The sequence below is a fragment of the Salvelinus fontinalis genome, chromosome 4 (assembly GCF_029448725.1).
Source record: "Salvelinus fontinalis isolate EN_2023a chromosome 4, ASM2944872v1, whole genome shotgun sequence".
Classification (NCBI taxonomy): Eukaryota; Metazoa; Chordata; class Actinopteri; order Salmoniformes; family Salmonidae; genus Salvelinus; species Salvelinus fontinalis.
The window spans coordinates 34,426,071-34,441,139 of record NC_074668.1 but is presented as its reverse complement, the minus strand read 5'-3'; the positions used below and the strand labels follow the sequence as shown (position 1 = coordinate 34,441,139).

At 42.9% G+C, this 15,069-nt stretch overlaps 1 protein-coding gene across 3 annotated transcripts in view; it reads right to left on the bottom strand.

Annotated features, from left to right (window-relative positions):
• The window catches only part of LOC129853596 (MLX-interacting protein-like), a 44,616-nt gene that overhangs the window by 23,044 nt on the left and 6,503 nt on the right, over nt 1-15,069 (bottom strand). For all 3 annotated transcript variants that reach the window (XR_008759159.1, XM_055919791.1, XM_055919792.1), the window contains exons 2-9: nt 7,184-7,290; nt 6,783-6,868; nt 6,422-6,511; nt 5,683-5,724; nt 4,003-4,243; nt 1,189-1,278; nt 896-990; nt 136-736 (exon numbers count right to left, since the gene is read on the bottom strand). Coding sequence is in view for 2 of the 3 variants with exons in the window: in XM_055919791.1 (XP_055775766.1) it covers nt 136-736; nt 896-990; nt 1,189-1,278; nt 4,003-4,243; nt 5,683-5,724; nt 6,422-6,511; nt 6,783-6,868; nt 7,184-7,290 (1,352 nt within the window). In the remaining variant the exon portion in view is untranslated. The remainder of the gene's footprint in view (nt 1-135; nt 737-895; nt 991-1,188; nt 1,279-4,002; nt 4,244-5,682; nt 5,725-6,421; nt 6,512-6,782; nt 6,869-7,183; nt 7,291-15,069) is intronic.

Sequence of the window (15,069 nt, the reverse complement as noted above, 5' to 3'; positions counted from 1 at the left end):
TTGTTTCTAATGTGGCCGTTTTTTTCTGGGTAGCACCGGCTAGGCATGTATTAATTCAATATTACATTTGATATTAAAACAATCCACCATTCTTATTCAGCAACAGTTAAACCTTTTGGGATGTGATTAACTCACCTGTTAGGATGAGGTGAGACGAGGAGATGGCAGGAACAATCCTTTGCACACGGCGTGTCTTTTTGTTGGAGCAAGAGGGTTGGATGGGTCTGGGCAGGGCGAAGGTCTGGGGGTGTTGTGGGGTGGCGGCAGGTGAGGGTGCCAGGGGCTGGAGGGGTGGTGGTGGAGGTGCCCGGTTTAGGGAGCTGAAGTCAGAGCCGTGACTGAAGGTGGTGCCAGCATCACTGGGTATAACAGTGGAGGTGGTTGTATGTGTGATGACAGATGAGGGCGGGGAACCGTCCAGGCTTGTGGCATCGTTTAGGGGTGGGGGGGCTACTAGTGTTGGGGTGGCAGCACCCTGGCAGGGCTGGGTGTGCCGCACCGTGGGAAGGGCTGAGGGTTGCATAAGGGAGGAGCCTCCAGCATGAGCACTAGGGGGCACCGGTCCAGAGAACAGAGGCATGTAGTTCTGTACGTAAGAGGGGCTTCCACTGGTCCCACTGGTTTGATTGGACATGAGGGAGGAGATAGTCAGGGGGGCTGGGGAGGCGATGAGTCTGTGGTCATGACTGGCGGACAGGAGGTCAGCTGAGAGGTGCATGGAGGAGAGAAGCTGGCCCTATCAAGTCACAAGGACAAGAGCAAAGATAGCACACTTATAATGTTATCAGCTAGTAAGATGTTGTGAAAACATCTAAGAATAAAAGGCAGGTGTGTTAGGTCTGGGGGTGTGTTAGGGTTGAAGTTCACAGGGACCGGGCCAAGGGTTGGGGTTTACCTGGGATTGAGAGCTGCTGCTGTATAGAGGAGTGGCAGATGAGGCAGTGAGGGAAGCAGAGGGGAAGATGGGCTGACGGAGGCTGTGAAATAAGTCTGGAAGAAGAGTCTCTAGGTTAGTTAGAATTAGTATAACATTCACTCTACCCTCATAAGTGTTAGGATATGCCACCTGCTGTATTACACTTACCGTATGAGAGTAACATGGTGCTCCAGGACCTGTTAAAAAGTTGGTGCACTGTGCAAGTGACATTATTTAGAGTTTGTCGTTGTGGCAGAGTGCATTGTCATTACCTTGTAATTGCTCATAGGAGTCCATGAAGTCCAGGTTGGGCTGTAGGGGGATGAGTCCAGGCTGGATCATGTCTGCGTTCCCTGCATGAGCTATGGGGAACATGGATGGGGTGTGAATAACAAACAGACTTTTCCTATAGATCTGGTTGGAGGAAGGTTTGGGTGGATCTGAGTAAATAGAAAAAGGCTTGGTGTATGGCAGTGCTATTCAACTGTCGGCCCGCGGGCCAGATCAGGCCCATTTATCAATTTAGAATGGCCCTTTGATCAATTCTGAACATTAATAAAAAGAACAGCCAAAAAAATCCCCCCAAAATCCAATGTTAAGTGCCAAAAGGAGCCCTCGTTCAATATTCTCCAATGGGAGAATCTGTTTTCCTGTAGTCCCAACCATTAAGTGCTGTCAGTCAATATCACCCAACATACAAGTTACAGCAAATCAGAGATGCTAACAGGGGTACAGGGTCTGTTTTCCCACCTATTGGCTCTTTCACCGCAGATGAGATCACTACACTGCCTGATACAGCAGAGCGTGATTTGAGTTTTAAAAACATCAGACTCAGTTGTGGCTATCATAAACTTTATCCGATCAACATCTAGCCTGCAACATCGCTTGTTTCGTAGTCTGCTGAGCATCATGATCTACTTTACATACATTTTCCCACATTTTGTTGTGTTACAGACTACATTTTAAAATGGAGAAAATGTAGATTTTGTGTCACTGATCTACACACAAAACCCCATAATGTCAAACTGGAATTATGTTTTTAGAAATGTTTACAAATTAATAAAACATTTAAAGCTGAAATGTCTCGAGTCAATACGTATTCAATCCTTTTGTTATGGTAAGCCTAAATAGGTTCAGGAGTAAAAATGAGCATAACCACCCTGCAGGCCAGAAGCATACCACCGCATCCCACTGCAAGCTTACCACTGAATCCCACTGCAAGCTTGCCTCTGAAGATAAGCAGGGTTGGTTCTGGTTGGTCCCTGGGTGGAAGACCAGATGCTGCTAGCAGTGGTGTTGGAGGGCCAGTAGGAGGCACTCTTCTCTGGTCTAAAAAAATATCCCAATGCCCCAGGGCAGTGACTGGGGACATCGCCCTGTTTAGGGCATCATCTCTCAGATTGAATGTTTAACAGGTGTCCTGACTCTATGTGGTCACTAAAGATCCCATTGCAATTATTGTAAGAGTAGGCGTGTTAACCCCGGTGTCCTGGATAAATTCCCAATCTGACCATCATGGCCAACTAATTATCCCCAGCATCCAATTGGCTTATTCATCCCCCTCCTCTCCCCTGTAATTATTCCCCAGGTAGTTGCTTTAAATGAGAATGTGTTCAGTCAACTTCCCTAGTAAAATATAGAACAATAAATTCCATGGACTCCGTGTTCAATAATGGTGTTTAACGTGATTTTTTAAATTACTACCCCATCTCTGTACCCCACACACACACACAATTATCTGTAACGTCCCTCGGTCGAGCAGTGAATTTCAAACACAGATTCAACAAAGATCAGGTAGGTTTTCCAATGCCTCGCAAAGAAAGACCACCTATTGGTAGATAGGTAAATAAATAAAAAAGACATTGAATATCCCTTTGAGCATAGTGCAGTTATGAATTTAACACTTTGGATGGTGTATCAATACACCCAGTGACTACAGATACAGGCGCCTTTCCTAAATCAGTTGCTGGAGAGGAAGGAAACAGCTCAGGGATTTCACCATGAGGCCAATGGTGATTTTAAAACAGTTAGGGTTTAATGGCTGTAATAGGAGATGACTGAGGATGGATCAACAATATTGTAGTTACTCCACAATACTATCATAAATGACAATGAAAAGAAGGAAGCCTGTACAGAATGCAAATATTCCAAAACATGCATCCTGTTTGCAATAAGGCACTAAAGTAACACAGCAAAAAAAATAGATTTTTGTTCTGAATACAAGTGTTACGTTTGAGGCAAATCCAACACAACACATCACTGAGTGCCACTATTAATATTTTCAAGAATGGTGGTGGCTGCATCATGTTTTGGGTATGCAGAATAGAGCAGAATAGAGAATAGAGCTAAGCACAAGCAACATTCTAGAGGAAAACTTGGTTCAGTCTGCTTTCAAACAGACAAATTTACCTTTCAGCAGAACAATTACCAAAAGCACAAGGCCAAATCTACACTGGAGTTGCTTACCAAGATGACATTGAATGTTGCTGAGTGGCCTACAGTTTTTTTTATTACTTAAATCGACTTGAACATCTATGGCAAGACTTCAACCAACTTGACAGAGCTTGACACATTTTTTAAAGAATGGGAAAATATTTTACAATCCAGACAGATAGACTTACCCAGAAAGACTCACAGCTGTAATCGCTGCCAAAGGTGATTCTAACATGTATTGACTCAGGGGGGTGAATACTTGTTTTATTTTCCACTTTGACAGAGTATTTTGTGTAAACTGTTGACAAAAACATTATTTTAATTTAATAATAATTAATTTAAATCCCACTCTGTAATTAAAAAAAATGAAAATGTCAAAGGGGTGTGAATACTTTCTGAATGCACTGTATCTAGACAAAATATGCATATCAGATGTTTGTTTCTTTGTGACATCTTCAATCAATTAAATTGACTTAATTTGGGACTACAGGGGAGGGATAAAACATTTAGTGACATGATTGAAAAACCAAATTATTTTCAAAACAAATGTGTTATTTCCCCACTGTCAATAACCTTCTTCACATCTGGCCCCTGTAAGAATATAGTTGATAAGCCCTGGTGTATGGAATGGGATGTTGGTGGCGGGCCCTCACCTATTTCCCTGGGATTGGGCCAGGCCATGGGCTGGTGGGAGGCCAGCGTGGAGAAGAGTGTGTCAGAAAACTCTGACATCAGCACGTCCATGTCAAAGAGTGGGTCCATCTCCATGGGGACGGGTGACTCACGGCTCTTGCGAGCAATGCGGCGCCCAGCCATTTCCTCATCCTGATAAAGGGACACACGGAAGGTGTCTGGAAAGACATCCTCAAACAGCGAAAACTGTTCTTCCGGCCCCTTGGGGTGTTCAAAATGCAACAAGCCAGCCAGTCAGTTACACAAAAAAACATGCAATGCACATATTATACAGCATAGTCACACAACTAATCCACTTAACATAGTAAGATAAAACAATTATGAAACATGCACATCGCATACTCAAATTGATTCCAATTTGAGATCCAATGTTTCATATGATGTGACAGTACCTTTTCTTTGAGGGCATGCTCATATATATTCTGTTTCTCCATTTAGAAATGAAAGCACTTTATGTCTCTAGTGCCCGCTTTTGAAGGCGTCATAAGTATTTGGAGAAATTCACTTTTGTATTAAAGTAGTCAAAAGTTCAGTATTTGGTCCCATATTTCTAGCACGCATGACTACATCAAGCTTCTGACTCAACAAACTTGGATGCATTTGCAGTTTGTTTACGCTGTGTTTCAGATTATGTTGTGCTCTATAGAAATTAATGGTAAATAATGTAGTGTGTCATTTTTGAGTCACTTTTATTGGAAATAAGAATAGAATATGATTCTGAACACTTATACATTAATGTGCATGCTACATTGATTACAGGTAATCATGAATGAATCGTGAATAACGATGAGTGAGAAAGTTACAGAGGCATAAATAGCATACTCCTTCCAAAAAATGCTAACCTCCCCGGTTATTGGTACTGGTGAGCGGTTAGCATGTCTTGGAGGTATGATTTTCGTGCCTAACTCATTCACGATTCATTCCAGATTTTCTGAAATCATGGTAGCCTCCACATGAATGTAGAAGTGTTCAGAAACATATTATAATCTTCTTTATAATAAAAGACTACAAAATTACACAATACATTATTTACCATTAATTTATATTGGGCACAACATAATCTAATTTACAACTAACACAAACTGCAAATGCATCCAACAAATGTGTAGAGTCACAAGCTGGATGTAGTCATTGCGTGCTAGAAATATGGGACCAAATACTAAACTTTGACTACTTTAATACAACTTTAATACAATTAAAGAATTTGCCCAAATACTATTGACACTTTCAAATTGGAGAACTAGATGCATAAAGTGCTTACATTTCTAAACGGTAAAACAGATATGTATGAAAATACCCTCAAATAAAAGGTGACATTCTGTAGTGTTCCCTGAAATGAAAAAGTTGATCTCAAATCCAAAATGCTGAAGTATAGAGACAAATTAAAAGTTTTAACTTCACTGTCCAAATAAATACGTAGGAGAGTGAGTGTATGTGTACTCAAAAACAGCATTAGAACATAACCTACAACTTTAATGAATTCATTCTGTGACATTAATAACCTATTATTTTCCATTTTCACATTAGATTTCAGATGTTGGGATTATTTGGGTGTTAACCTTATTTTCCCTCACACTACTTTGCTATTACCAAATTTGAATAGAGGCAGCACCACACACAAGAACGCTTAGAATGCATACCTTGAGAAGGCTTGATAGATCATCATCCTTGTGCTTCTGTAACTGTGACAAATTGGAAATCAATGTTAATTGGCAGATTCATATATTGAATGAATAACATGATATTCAACTGGTTGCCTCACGAGCCAGTTAAAGCAACTGACAAGAACCTAAAATAGGCATACTGCTGCTTAGTCTTAAACACGAGTCAACTTTGTTTTATTGTGACATATCGGTACTTTTTAAATGTTTTTAATTTTCATTTTACACCTTTTTCGTGATATCCAATTGGTAGTTACAATCTTGTCCTATCGCTGCAACTTCCCTACGGACTCAGGAGAGGCGAAGGTCAAGAGCCATGCGTCCCCCGAAACATGACTCTGTCAAGCCGCACTGCTTCTTGACACACTGCTCGCTTAACCCGGAAGCCAGCAGCACCAATGTGTCAAAGGAAACACTGTCCCGCTGACGGCCGGAGTCAGCTTGCAGGCGTCCGGCCCGCCACAAGGAGTCGCTAGAGATGGGACAAGGAAATCCCGGCCAGCTAAACCCTCCCCTAACCCGAATGACGCTGGGCCAAATGTGTCTCCCGGTCACGGCCAACTGTGACACAGCCCGGGATCGAACCCGGGTCTGTAGTGATGCCTCAAGCACTGCAGCCTTAGACCGCTCCGCCACTCAAGAGGCCTAACATTGCGGTACTTTAATCTAAACACAGAAAAGGCACCATTTCAGGAAATAACTAAATCCATTACTCTACCCTTTTCTTGAAATATGTCCTCCACTTGTGATACTCTCGAATTACAATTTCAATTCTTCTTTTCCAATATTTCCCCTCTGTGGCTATTGCCTACAAAAGATATAGGGGGAGGGGGAAAAGAATGTGGGAAGAGGTTGACAGAAAAGTGGTAAGCAGTAAGGAGGGGTGAGAGACATGGGTGGGAGTGGAACAGAGGAGGAATTTTTAAAAATATAATTGATAATGAAGAGTAACATGCGAAGGAGCCAAAACGATACTTAAGGGATAAAAAAGTAATCAGAGAGAAGAGTCTGGTTATTAGGGTGAAGCAGCGGTATGGTAGTGTTGCCTATATACCCAGCAATCCACATCCCTTCCTTACCTCTGCCGAACGATGGTTCTCCATGTCCACGGTCCCATCCAGAGGAGTAACAAAATGGCAGACAGGGTTCTCTCGCTTCTCCACATCTGTAGAGTAGAACACATGCAAGAGCTACCAGTTGAGTGAAAATAACACACCACTTCACTAAGCAGATATCAATTTACCCAGATTGATTAAATATGATTTGTACACATTAACTGTAGACTATACTTCTCAATCAGAAGGTGATTCAAGTGCCGTTCAGTGGCTCTCCAAACCCAATCCTGGATACCCCTGCACAAGCGTTAATCCCATACTTCTTTCAGACAAGTTAAACCTGGTTGTTACTTCGTTACAACAGCGGGGTTACTGTTTTTAGTGAGAGACAGAATAGAGTATGAAGCCATGTGTGGAGCTCTTACATTGCATGTACCAGGCCCTCCAGATCGCATTGTTGAGCCGGATCTTGTCTCTCCACAGCAACTTCAGTCCTTTGAAGTTCTTCCATTTTGGCGACACCAACTTGCCGCTGAAAAGGCAGAAGATAACACAAGCATCTAAAAGACCTACTCAAGTGGGAAAGGTGCAGGTTGGCAAAATCAAGAGGTAATGTTAACAGTGGAGTTAGAGGTTTTCATAGAACAAATATGGATGTCACCCCTGATTTCAGACAGCTCAACCTTCCCTTTATCCTAAGTGTAGGCAGGCTGCCTTGACAGTAGACACACTCCAGGACTCCAACTCTGAAAAGGCCAACATAACACATGCATCCATAGGGACTAAGTAGGCCACAGTTGACACTGGAGACTACACAAAAAACAACAGTGAAAGGCAGAGAGCATAGGTGAGGCAAAGACAAGGCAGTGGAGGTTTTAGCATGTTCTATCAATCATGAACAACTTCATGTTCTATTTCACACCGAGGCTTGGTGGTAATCGAGGGGGAGTGTTGGAAAGATTTTTCGCATTGTGGTCCCGTGTGGCTCAGTTGGTAGAGCATGGCGCTTGCAACGCCAGGGTTGTGGGTTCAATTCCCACGGGGGGACCAGGGTTCAATTCCCACAGGGGGACCAGGATGAATATGTATGAACTTTCCAATTTGTAAGTCGCTCTGGATAAGAGCGTCTGCTAAATGACTTAAATGTAAATGTAACAGCTGATTGAGCTGTCATGTGACTGAATGGTGCAGATAACGTATTTGGCTATTTCAGCCACACCCGTTGGTGACAGGTTTATAAAATTGAGCACTCAGCCATGCAATCTCCATAGACAAACATTGGCAGTGGAATGGCCTTGTTGAAAATCACTGAGCTCTTCAGCGTGGCACCGTCATAGGATGCCACCTTTCCAAACAGTCAGTTTGTCAAATTTCTGCCCTGCTAGAGCTGCCCCGGTCAACTGTAAGTGCTGTTATTGTGAAGTGGAAACGTCTAGGAGCAACAACGGCTCAACCGCGAAGTGGTAGGGAACACAAGCTCATAGAACGGGAACCACCAAGTGCTGAAGCACGTAGCGAGTAAAAATAATCTGTCCTCGGTTGCAACAATCACTACAGAGTTCCAAACTACCTCTAGAAGCAACGTCAGCACAATAACTGTTGGTCGGGAGCTTCATGAAATGGGTTTCCATGGCCAAGCAGCCATACACAAGCCTAAGAACACCATGCGCAATGCCAAGCATCGGCTGGAGTGGTGTAAAGCTCGACGCCATTGGACTCTGGAGCAGTGGAAACACGTTCTCTGGAGTGATGAATCACGCATCACCATCTGGCAGTCCGACGGAAGAATCTGGGTTTGGCGGATGCATAGTGCCAACTGTAAAGTTTGGTGGAGTAGGAATAATGGTCTGGGACTGTTTTTCAAGGTTCGGGCTATGCCCCTTAGTTCCAGTGAAGGGAAATCTTAACGGTACAGCATAAAATGACATTCAGGATGATTCTGTGCTTCAAATTTTGTGGCAGCAGTTTGGGGAAAGCTCTTTCCTGTTTCAGCATGACAATGCCCCCATGCACAAAGCGAGGTCCATACAGAAATGGTTTCTCGAGATCGGTGTGGAAGAACATGACTGGCCTGCACAGAGCCATGATCTCAACCCCATCAAACACCTTTTGGATGAATTGGAAAGCTGACTGCGAGCCAGGCCTAATCATCCAACATCAGTGCCCGACCCCACTAATGCTCGTGGCTGAATGGAAGCAAGTCCCTGCAGCAATGTTCCAACATCTAGAGGAAAGCCTTCCTATAAGTGTGGAGGCTATTATAGCAGCAAAAGGGGGACCAACTCCATAATAATACCAATGATTTTGGAAAGATATGTTCAACGAGGTGTCCACATACTTTTGGTCATGTAGTGTATCATGTAGTGTAGCTGGATTCAGTGCTCTCGCCTGCATTAAAACCAAATATCGATCCAGGTTGGATGTGACAGCAGAGATGAGGTACGCACTGTCCAAAAACGCCCCCTGACTTTGACAATCTCCAACTCGACATGCATTAAGCACACCCATCTCATTAGTGGTGGTGAGATAATATACATTATGTCAGTAATTTGCAATTGACTGTCATAGCCCCACATTAAAAGTAGGCTATGTGATGGTGATTTGAGAAGACAATCAGAAATACTGTTAAAATGTTTTTCAATCAACTGCCATAGCCCCAACTAAAAAAAGTTAACATTTGGCGCAGTGGTCTAGAGCACTGCATCGCAGTGCTAGCTGCGCCAGAGTCTCTGGGTTCGAGCCCAGGCTCTGTCGCAGCCGGCCGCGACCGGGAGGTCCGTGGGGCGACGCACAATTGGCTTAGCGTCGTGTCGTCCAGGTTAGGGAGGGTTTGGCCGGTAGGGATATCCTTGTCTCATCGCGCTCCAGCGACTCCTGTGGCGGACCGGGCGCAGTGCGCGCTAACCGAGGGGGGCGGGTGCACGGTGTTTCCTCCGACACATTGGTGCGGCTGGCTTCCGGGTTGGAGGCGCGCTGTGTTAAGAGGCAGTGCGGCTTGGTTGGGTTGTGCTTCGGAGGACGCATGGCTTTCGACCTTCGTCTCTCCCGAGCCCGTACGGGAGTTGTAGCGATGAGACAAGATAGTAATTACTAGCGATTGGATACCACAAAAATTGGGGAGAAAAGGGGATAAAATTTAAAAAATAAAAATAAAAAGTTAACATTGGCTGTTAATTACATGTTTCTCACTTGGTTGGGGTCGCAGTCATTTTTCACTATCAACATAAAAAAATTATGTAACCTTTATTTACTAGGCAAGTCAATTAAGAGCAAATTCTTATTCACAATGCCAGCCTACACCGGTCAAACCCGGACGACGCTGGGCCAATTGTGCACCACCCTATGGGTCGTGCCCAAAAAGGTTTTGGAATCCCTGGCCTAGTATAATCTGTTTACTATAACTAAAAGTGCAGTTCGTGGGGCTGAGTCAAACATAGGAAGACAGAGGCTGTCAACAGGACAATAAAAAAACAGGAACAACGGGACATTCATATTTGTAGGACTAACAGGTTGCGCCACAGCAATGGATGTTCCCCCTACATACATGGTTAAGGCCAGTGTTTAGTTGGCCGCTCTACACAGATGGTTTGCCTCACACAACGCTCCAGCTTACACTTCTGTAGAAGTTGCGGTTTCAGTTGAGATAAAGAGGATGAGTCAGAAATGGACGCGCGTCACCGGTGACGTCACTGCCATATCCGCTTGTTGCCCTATTTAAACATGAGCACAATTCCTGCCCGGGAACTATCTTTCCCCTTTTGAACTTTCCATGAGAATCTGGGGAAAAATGCAATGTTGGGTTGACATTAAAGGTTGCCCAATGGCCCAGGGCAGGTAAACTGTGGATGCCCGTTAGGGAAAGGTACAATTTTGTCACAAAGACAACCTTTATTACACATTAGGCCTATAGAAATACTGCCTATAAAACATATCTAACTGATGGGATACACAAACAAAACTATAGACAAGCTACATTCCTTGCTTAATCACAAATTCAAAATAGACTTGCGAACCGCTAGTGTGCCACTTAGAATTGGTTACAACAGCCCTACTTCTAGGCAGGTTTCATACTGAAACGTGCAACAAAAACATTGTTTGTTTTGGTAAAAGGCAGAGTGTATTTTTTCCTGAATCATTAGTCTACTTTGTTACATTTTTAACAAAAGCCTGCCCACCAAGTTTAAACTAAACAAATCAAACACAAGGTAAACAAATGTACACCCATGGAATGTGGGTGACGTATGGTTAAATAGGGGAATTTTAGCTTTCTAATGTTGTTAACTGTTTGTCTTAACTCGCAATATTCAGGGAAAAACACCCTGTTAAATCGGGAGTAAACGGTGAACAGCGACAAAGACGCACTTAGGAGTGTTTTAACGACGCATCGTTCCAACGGCCGAAGACTTAACATGCGTTCGTCAAAACACCATGCAGAGCACGTTTGTTAAATGCGTCGTTGAAGCATGTGTCGATACTGAAAAATAGGCAGCGCTGCTCTCGGATCACCTTTCTACACTGCACTAAAATATAAACGCAACATGTGAAGTGTTGGTCCCATGTTTCATGAGCTGAAATAAAAGATTCCAGAAATGTTCCAAATGCACAAAAAGCTTATTTCTCTCTGATTTTGTTTACATCTCTGTTAGTGACAATTTCTTCTTTGCCAAGATATGCCACACCTGTCAGGTGGACGGGTTATCAAAAAGCTGATTATACAGCCAGATCATGCCTCCCAAATAGCGCAGTGGTCAAATGCACTGCATCGCAGTTCTTGGGGCGTCACTACAGACACGGGTTCGATCCCAGGCTGTGTCACAGCCGGCCATCCAATCACAGCCCACGTGTATGGAGTCGTGTGGGCGAGCAGGTTTGCTGATGTCAATGTTGTGAACAGAGTGCCCCATGGTGGCAGTGGGGTTATGGTATGGGCAAGTATAAGCTACGGACAACAAACACAACTGCATTTTTTGAATGCACAGAGATACGGTGACGAGATCCTGAGGCCCATTTTGAGGCCCACTTTTGTTAAGGAATCTGTGACCAACAGATGCATACCTGTATTCTCAGTCATGTGAAATCCATTGGTTAATATATTTAAATTGACTGATTTCCTTACATGAACTGTAACGGAGCAACAAAAAAAAAAATCACATTTATGTTTTTGTTCAGTATATATTAAAATCTTACCTTAACATTAGAATTCTTTCACAATACTGAGAATGGATCAGCTCCTAGAGAGATATTACCACCCATGACTGCAAATATAGGAGGGTTATTCTAATGCTTACCCAATAATAACGCACTAAAATCACAGATTTGGCACATCATTGTGCACATGCTGTTAGGCCTACACATTAAATATATTGAGGCAAATATTACAGAAAGTAGCCTACAATTAGCCAAATATAACTCAATTGATTAACATGAAATTGATTTAAATATATAGGCCTATATAGCCTATACTGTATTTATCTTAAATGTATTTTTATCCTTTGCTTATTTGTAACAACTGAAAAGACATTGGCAACTTTGTATTTGTAGCCTAGTCAACATCATACTGAAGTTATCGGCGGTCAGAGAGACAAACATCTTGATTCTGTGTTTAGCGGGTATCTTCGATAGATGCAAAAAACATCTAAACGACACACTTAGCTGGTTCGTATTGCCTCGGAGGCCAGGTTGGGGCTGGTTCTATGAGAGGTCTGAGGCAGTCGGTAAATTACGAGCGTCAAAGTGCAACTTTACTAACAATGGTTTTGGGAAACAGCTTGGAGATTTAACGTAGCTCCTACGAAGGTTCTAACGATGAACTTCGCCGTAAGATGATTTTGGGAAACCAGGCCCTGTTTCAGTAGCGCGAGTCGCAGCTCAAGTGGCGCTTGCAGTCCATCAATTAGCAAATTACCTCGCAACTCTAGCAAGTGTTTTTCAGTCTAAATTACCCAATGACAATGGGCATAGACTCTATTTACTATGTATTTTGCATAGAAATGGAATTAAAGGTATTTTTTGTCCCCTGACAAGTGAACTGAAACTATCAATGAGTCAAGGATATGTCCTTCCACTTAAACCAAGTTGATGGGTACAAAGCCACCTGAGCCGGATGCCCGTATCACCCATCCACTTGGCTACATGTCTACAAATGTAGCCACTAGCCACTGCATTGGAGATTTCTGGGGACACCAGGCCTTAAAACCTCTCCATCTATGACAGCCTAGGTGAGCCTTGCTCCGGACGCCCTACCCAACCCCCCAAGTGAAAGGCAACACTTTGCGGGTGGGTGATTTATTTGTGCCGTGTCAAGCCATTTGAGCAAGTGCCAAGGTCAAGAGTGTTCATGAATGTGGTAGACTGGCCCAGTTTAAGTTACTGCAACGAGTCTGTCAACCTTTCTCACTCATAATAGTTGCACATTGGCATTCACTCTTGACCTTGGCACTTCCTCAAATTGCTTGACATGGCACAAATAAATCACCCACCCGCACAGTGTTGCCTTTCACTTCGGGGGTAACAATGACCAGTAGAAACTGCAGTCATTTTCATTATTCTTAGCAATGATTTAGGAATCTTTGTGAGTACGTATTAGCTAGGTTGCCACTTGTTGTTCGCCTATTGAAATTAAACTTCAGTTCATGAAAATAAATAGCTAGCCAGCTACTTAACCCTGTTGCCCAAAGCAAACGTTATAAGCAGCCAGCTAGCTTCATCCGGCTAGTGACGCTCGACAGGACCGGGTTATGTGTTGTGACGCTAGCCACAATAAGGATTTGGCACAATAGTGGAATTTGCGGTTCACCTTCAAAATAAAATGTCATTAAAAGTGATGCAAATTAATACAAATAGTAGAATAATGCCATACTTTTACTTTGAAGGACAACCGCAAAGTGGCTAATCCTTATTGTAGCTAGCTTCACATTGATGGGTCCGACCAGCATTAATCAAATAAGAACTGTCTTATAAATGAGGGTTATTTTAGATGACACCTAGCTATATAGTTAGCTAGCGAACTATAGCTACTGAAACAGATTGTCGTTTTGCTATGTTTATGAGGAAGATCATTGTTTGCATCCATGAGCAAGCTAGCTTTATTTATGATCAGCACTGTAGGTGCGCGAGACAACTTTACCAGCACATTAGCATACATATCGATGAATCGTTGTGACATATGAAATATGAGTGAGTGTAATCAATGTATAATAACTGCATAAAACATTTATGAACACGTTAAATTATTATGTGATGTACAGTCATATTCAGGTCCTGATTGGTCAACAAACTTATTTGACGTGTCAAATAGTGTTATTTGACATAGTGTTATTTGACACGGGAAAATAGTGTTATTTGACACGGGAAAATAGTGTTATTTGACACGGGAAACGGGAAAATAGTGTTATTTGACACGGGAAAATAGTGTTATTAGACACGGGAAAATAGTGTTATTTGACACGGGAAACGGGAAAATAGTGTTATTTGACACGGGAAAATAGTGTTAAATAGTATATTTTTTGACACGCAAACGGTGTTCCATAGAAATCCTGGATGAGTTTGAAACGACTGAACAGATGAACGAAACAGCACAGTAAGTAAATGAAAGAAATAGTTGAAGTCGGAAGTTTACATACACTTAGGTTGGAGTCATTAAAACTCGTTTTTCAACCAGTCCACAAATTTCTGCTGCCACCCCGTGATTCACGTTTGGGATGGTGTTCTTTGGCTTGCAAGCCTCCCCCTTTGTCCTCCAAACATAACGATGGTCAAACAGTTCTATTTTTGTTTCATCAGACCAGAGGACATTTCTCAAAAAAGTACGATCTTTGTCCCCATGTGCAGTTGCAAACCGTAGTCTGGCTTTTTTATGGCGGATCTGGAGCAGTGACTTCTTTCTTGCTGAGCGGCCTTTCAGGGTATGTCGATATAGGACTCGTTTTACTGTGGATAAAGATACTTTTGTATTTGTTTCCTCCAGCATCTTCACAAGGTCCTTTGCTGTTGTTCTTTTTGCACCAAAGTAAGTTCATCTCTAGGAGACAGAACGCGTCTCCTTCCTGAGCGGTATGACGGCTGCGTGGTCCCATGGTGTTAATACTTGCGTACTATTGCTTGTACAGATGAACATGGTACTTTCCAGCATTTGGAAATTGCTCCCAAGGATGAACCAGACTTGTGGAGGTCTACATTTCTGGCTGATTTCTTTTGATTTTCCCATGATGTCAAGCAAAGAGGCACTGAGTTTGAAGGTAGGTCTTGAAATACATCCACAAGTACACCTCCAATTGACTCAAATTATTTTAATTAGCCTATCAGAAGCTTC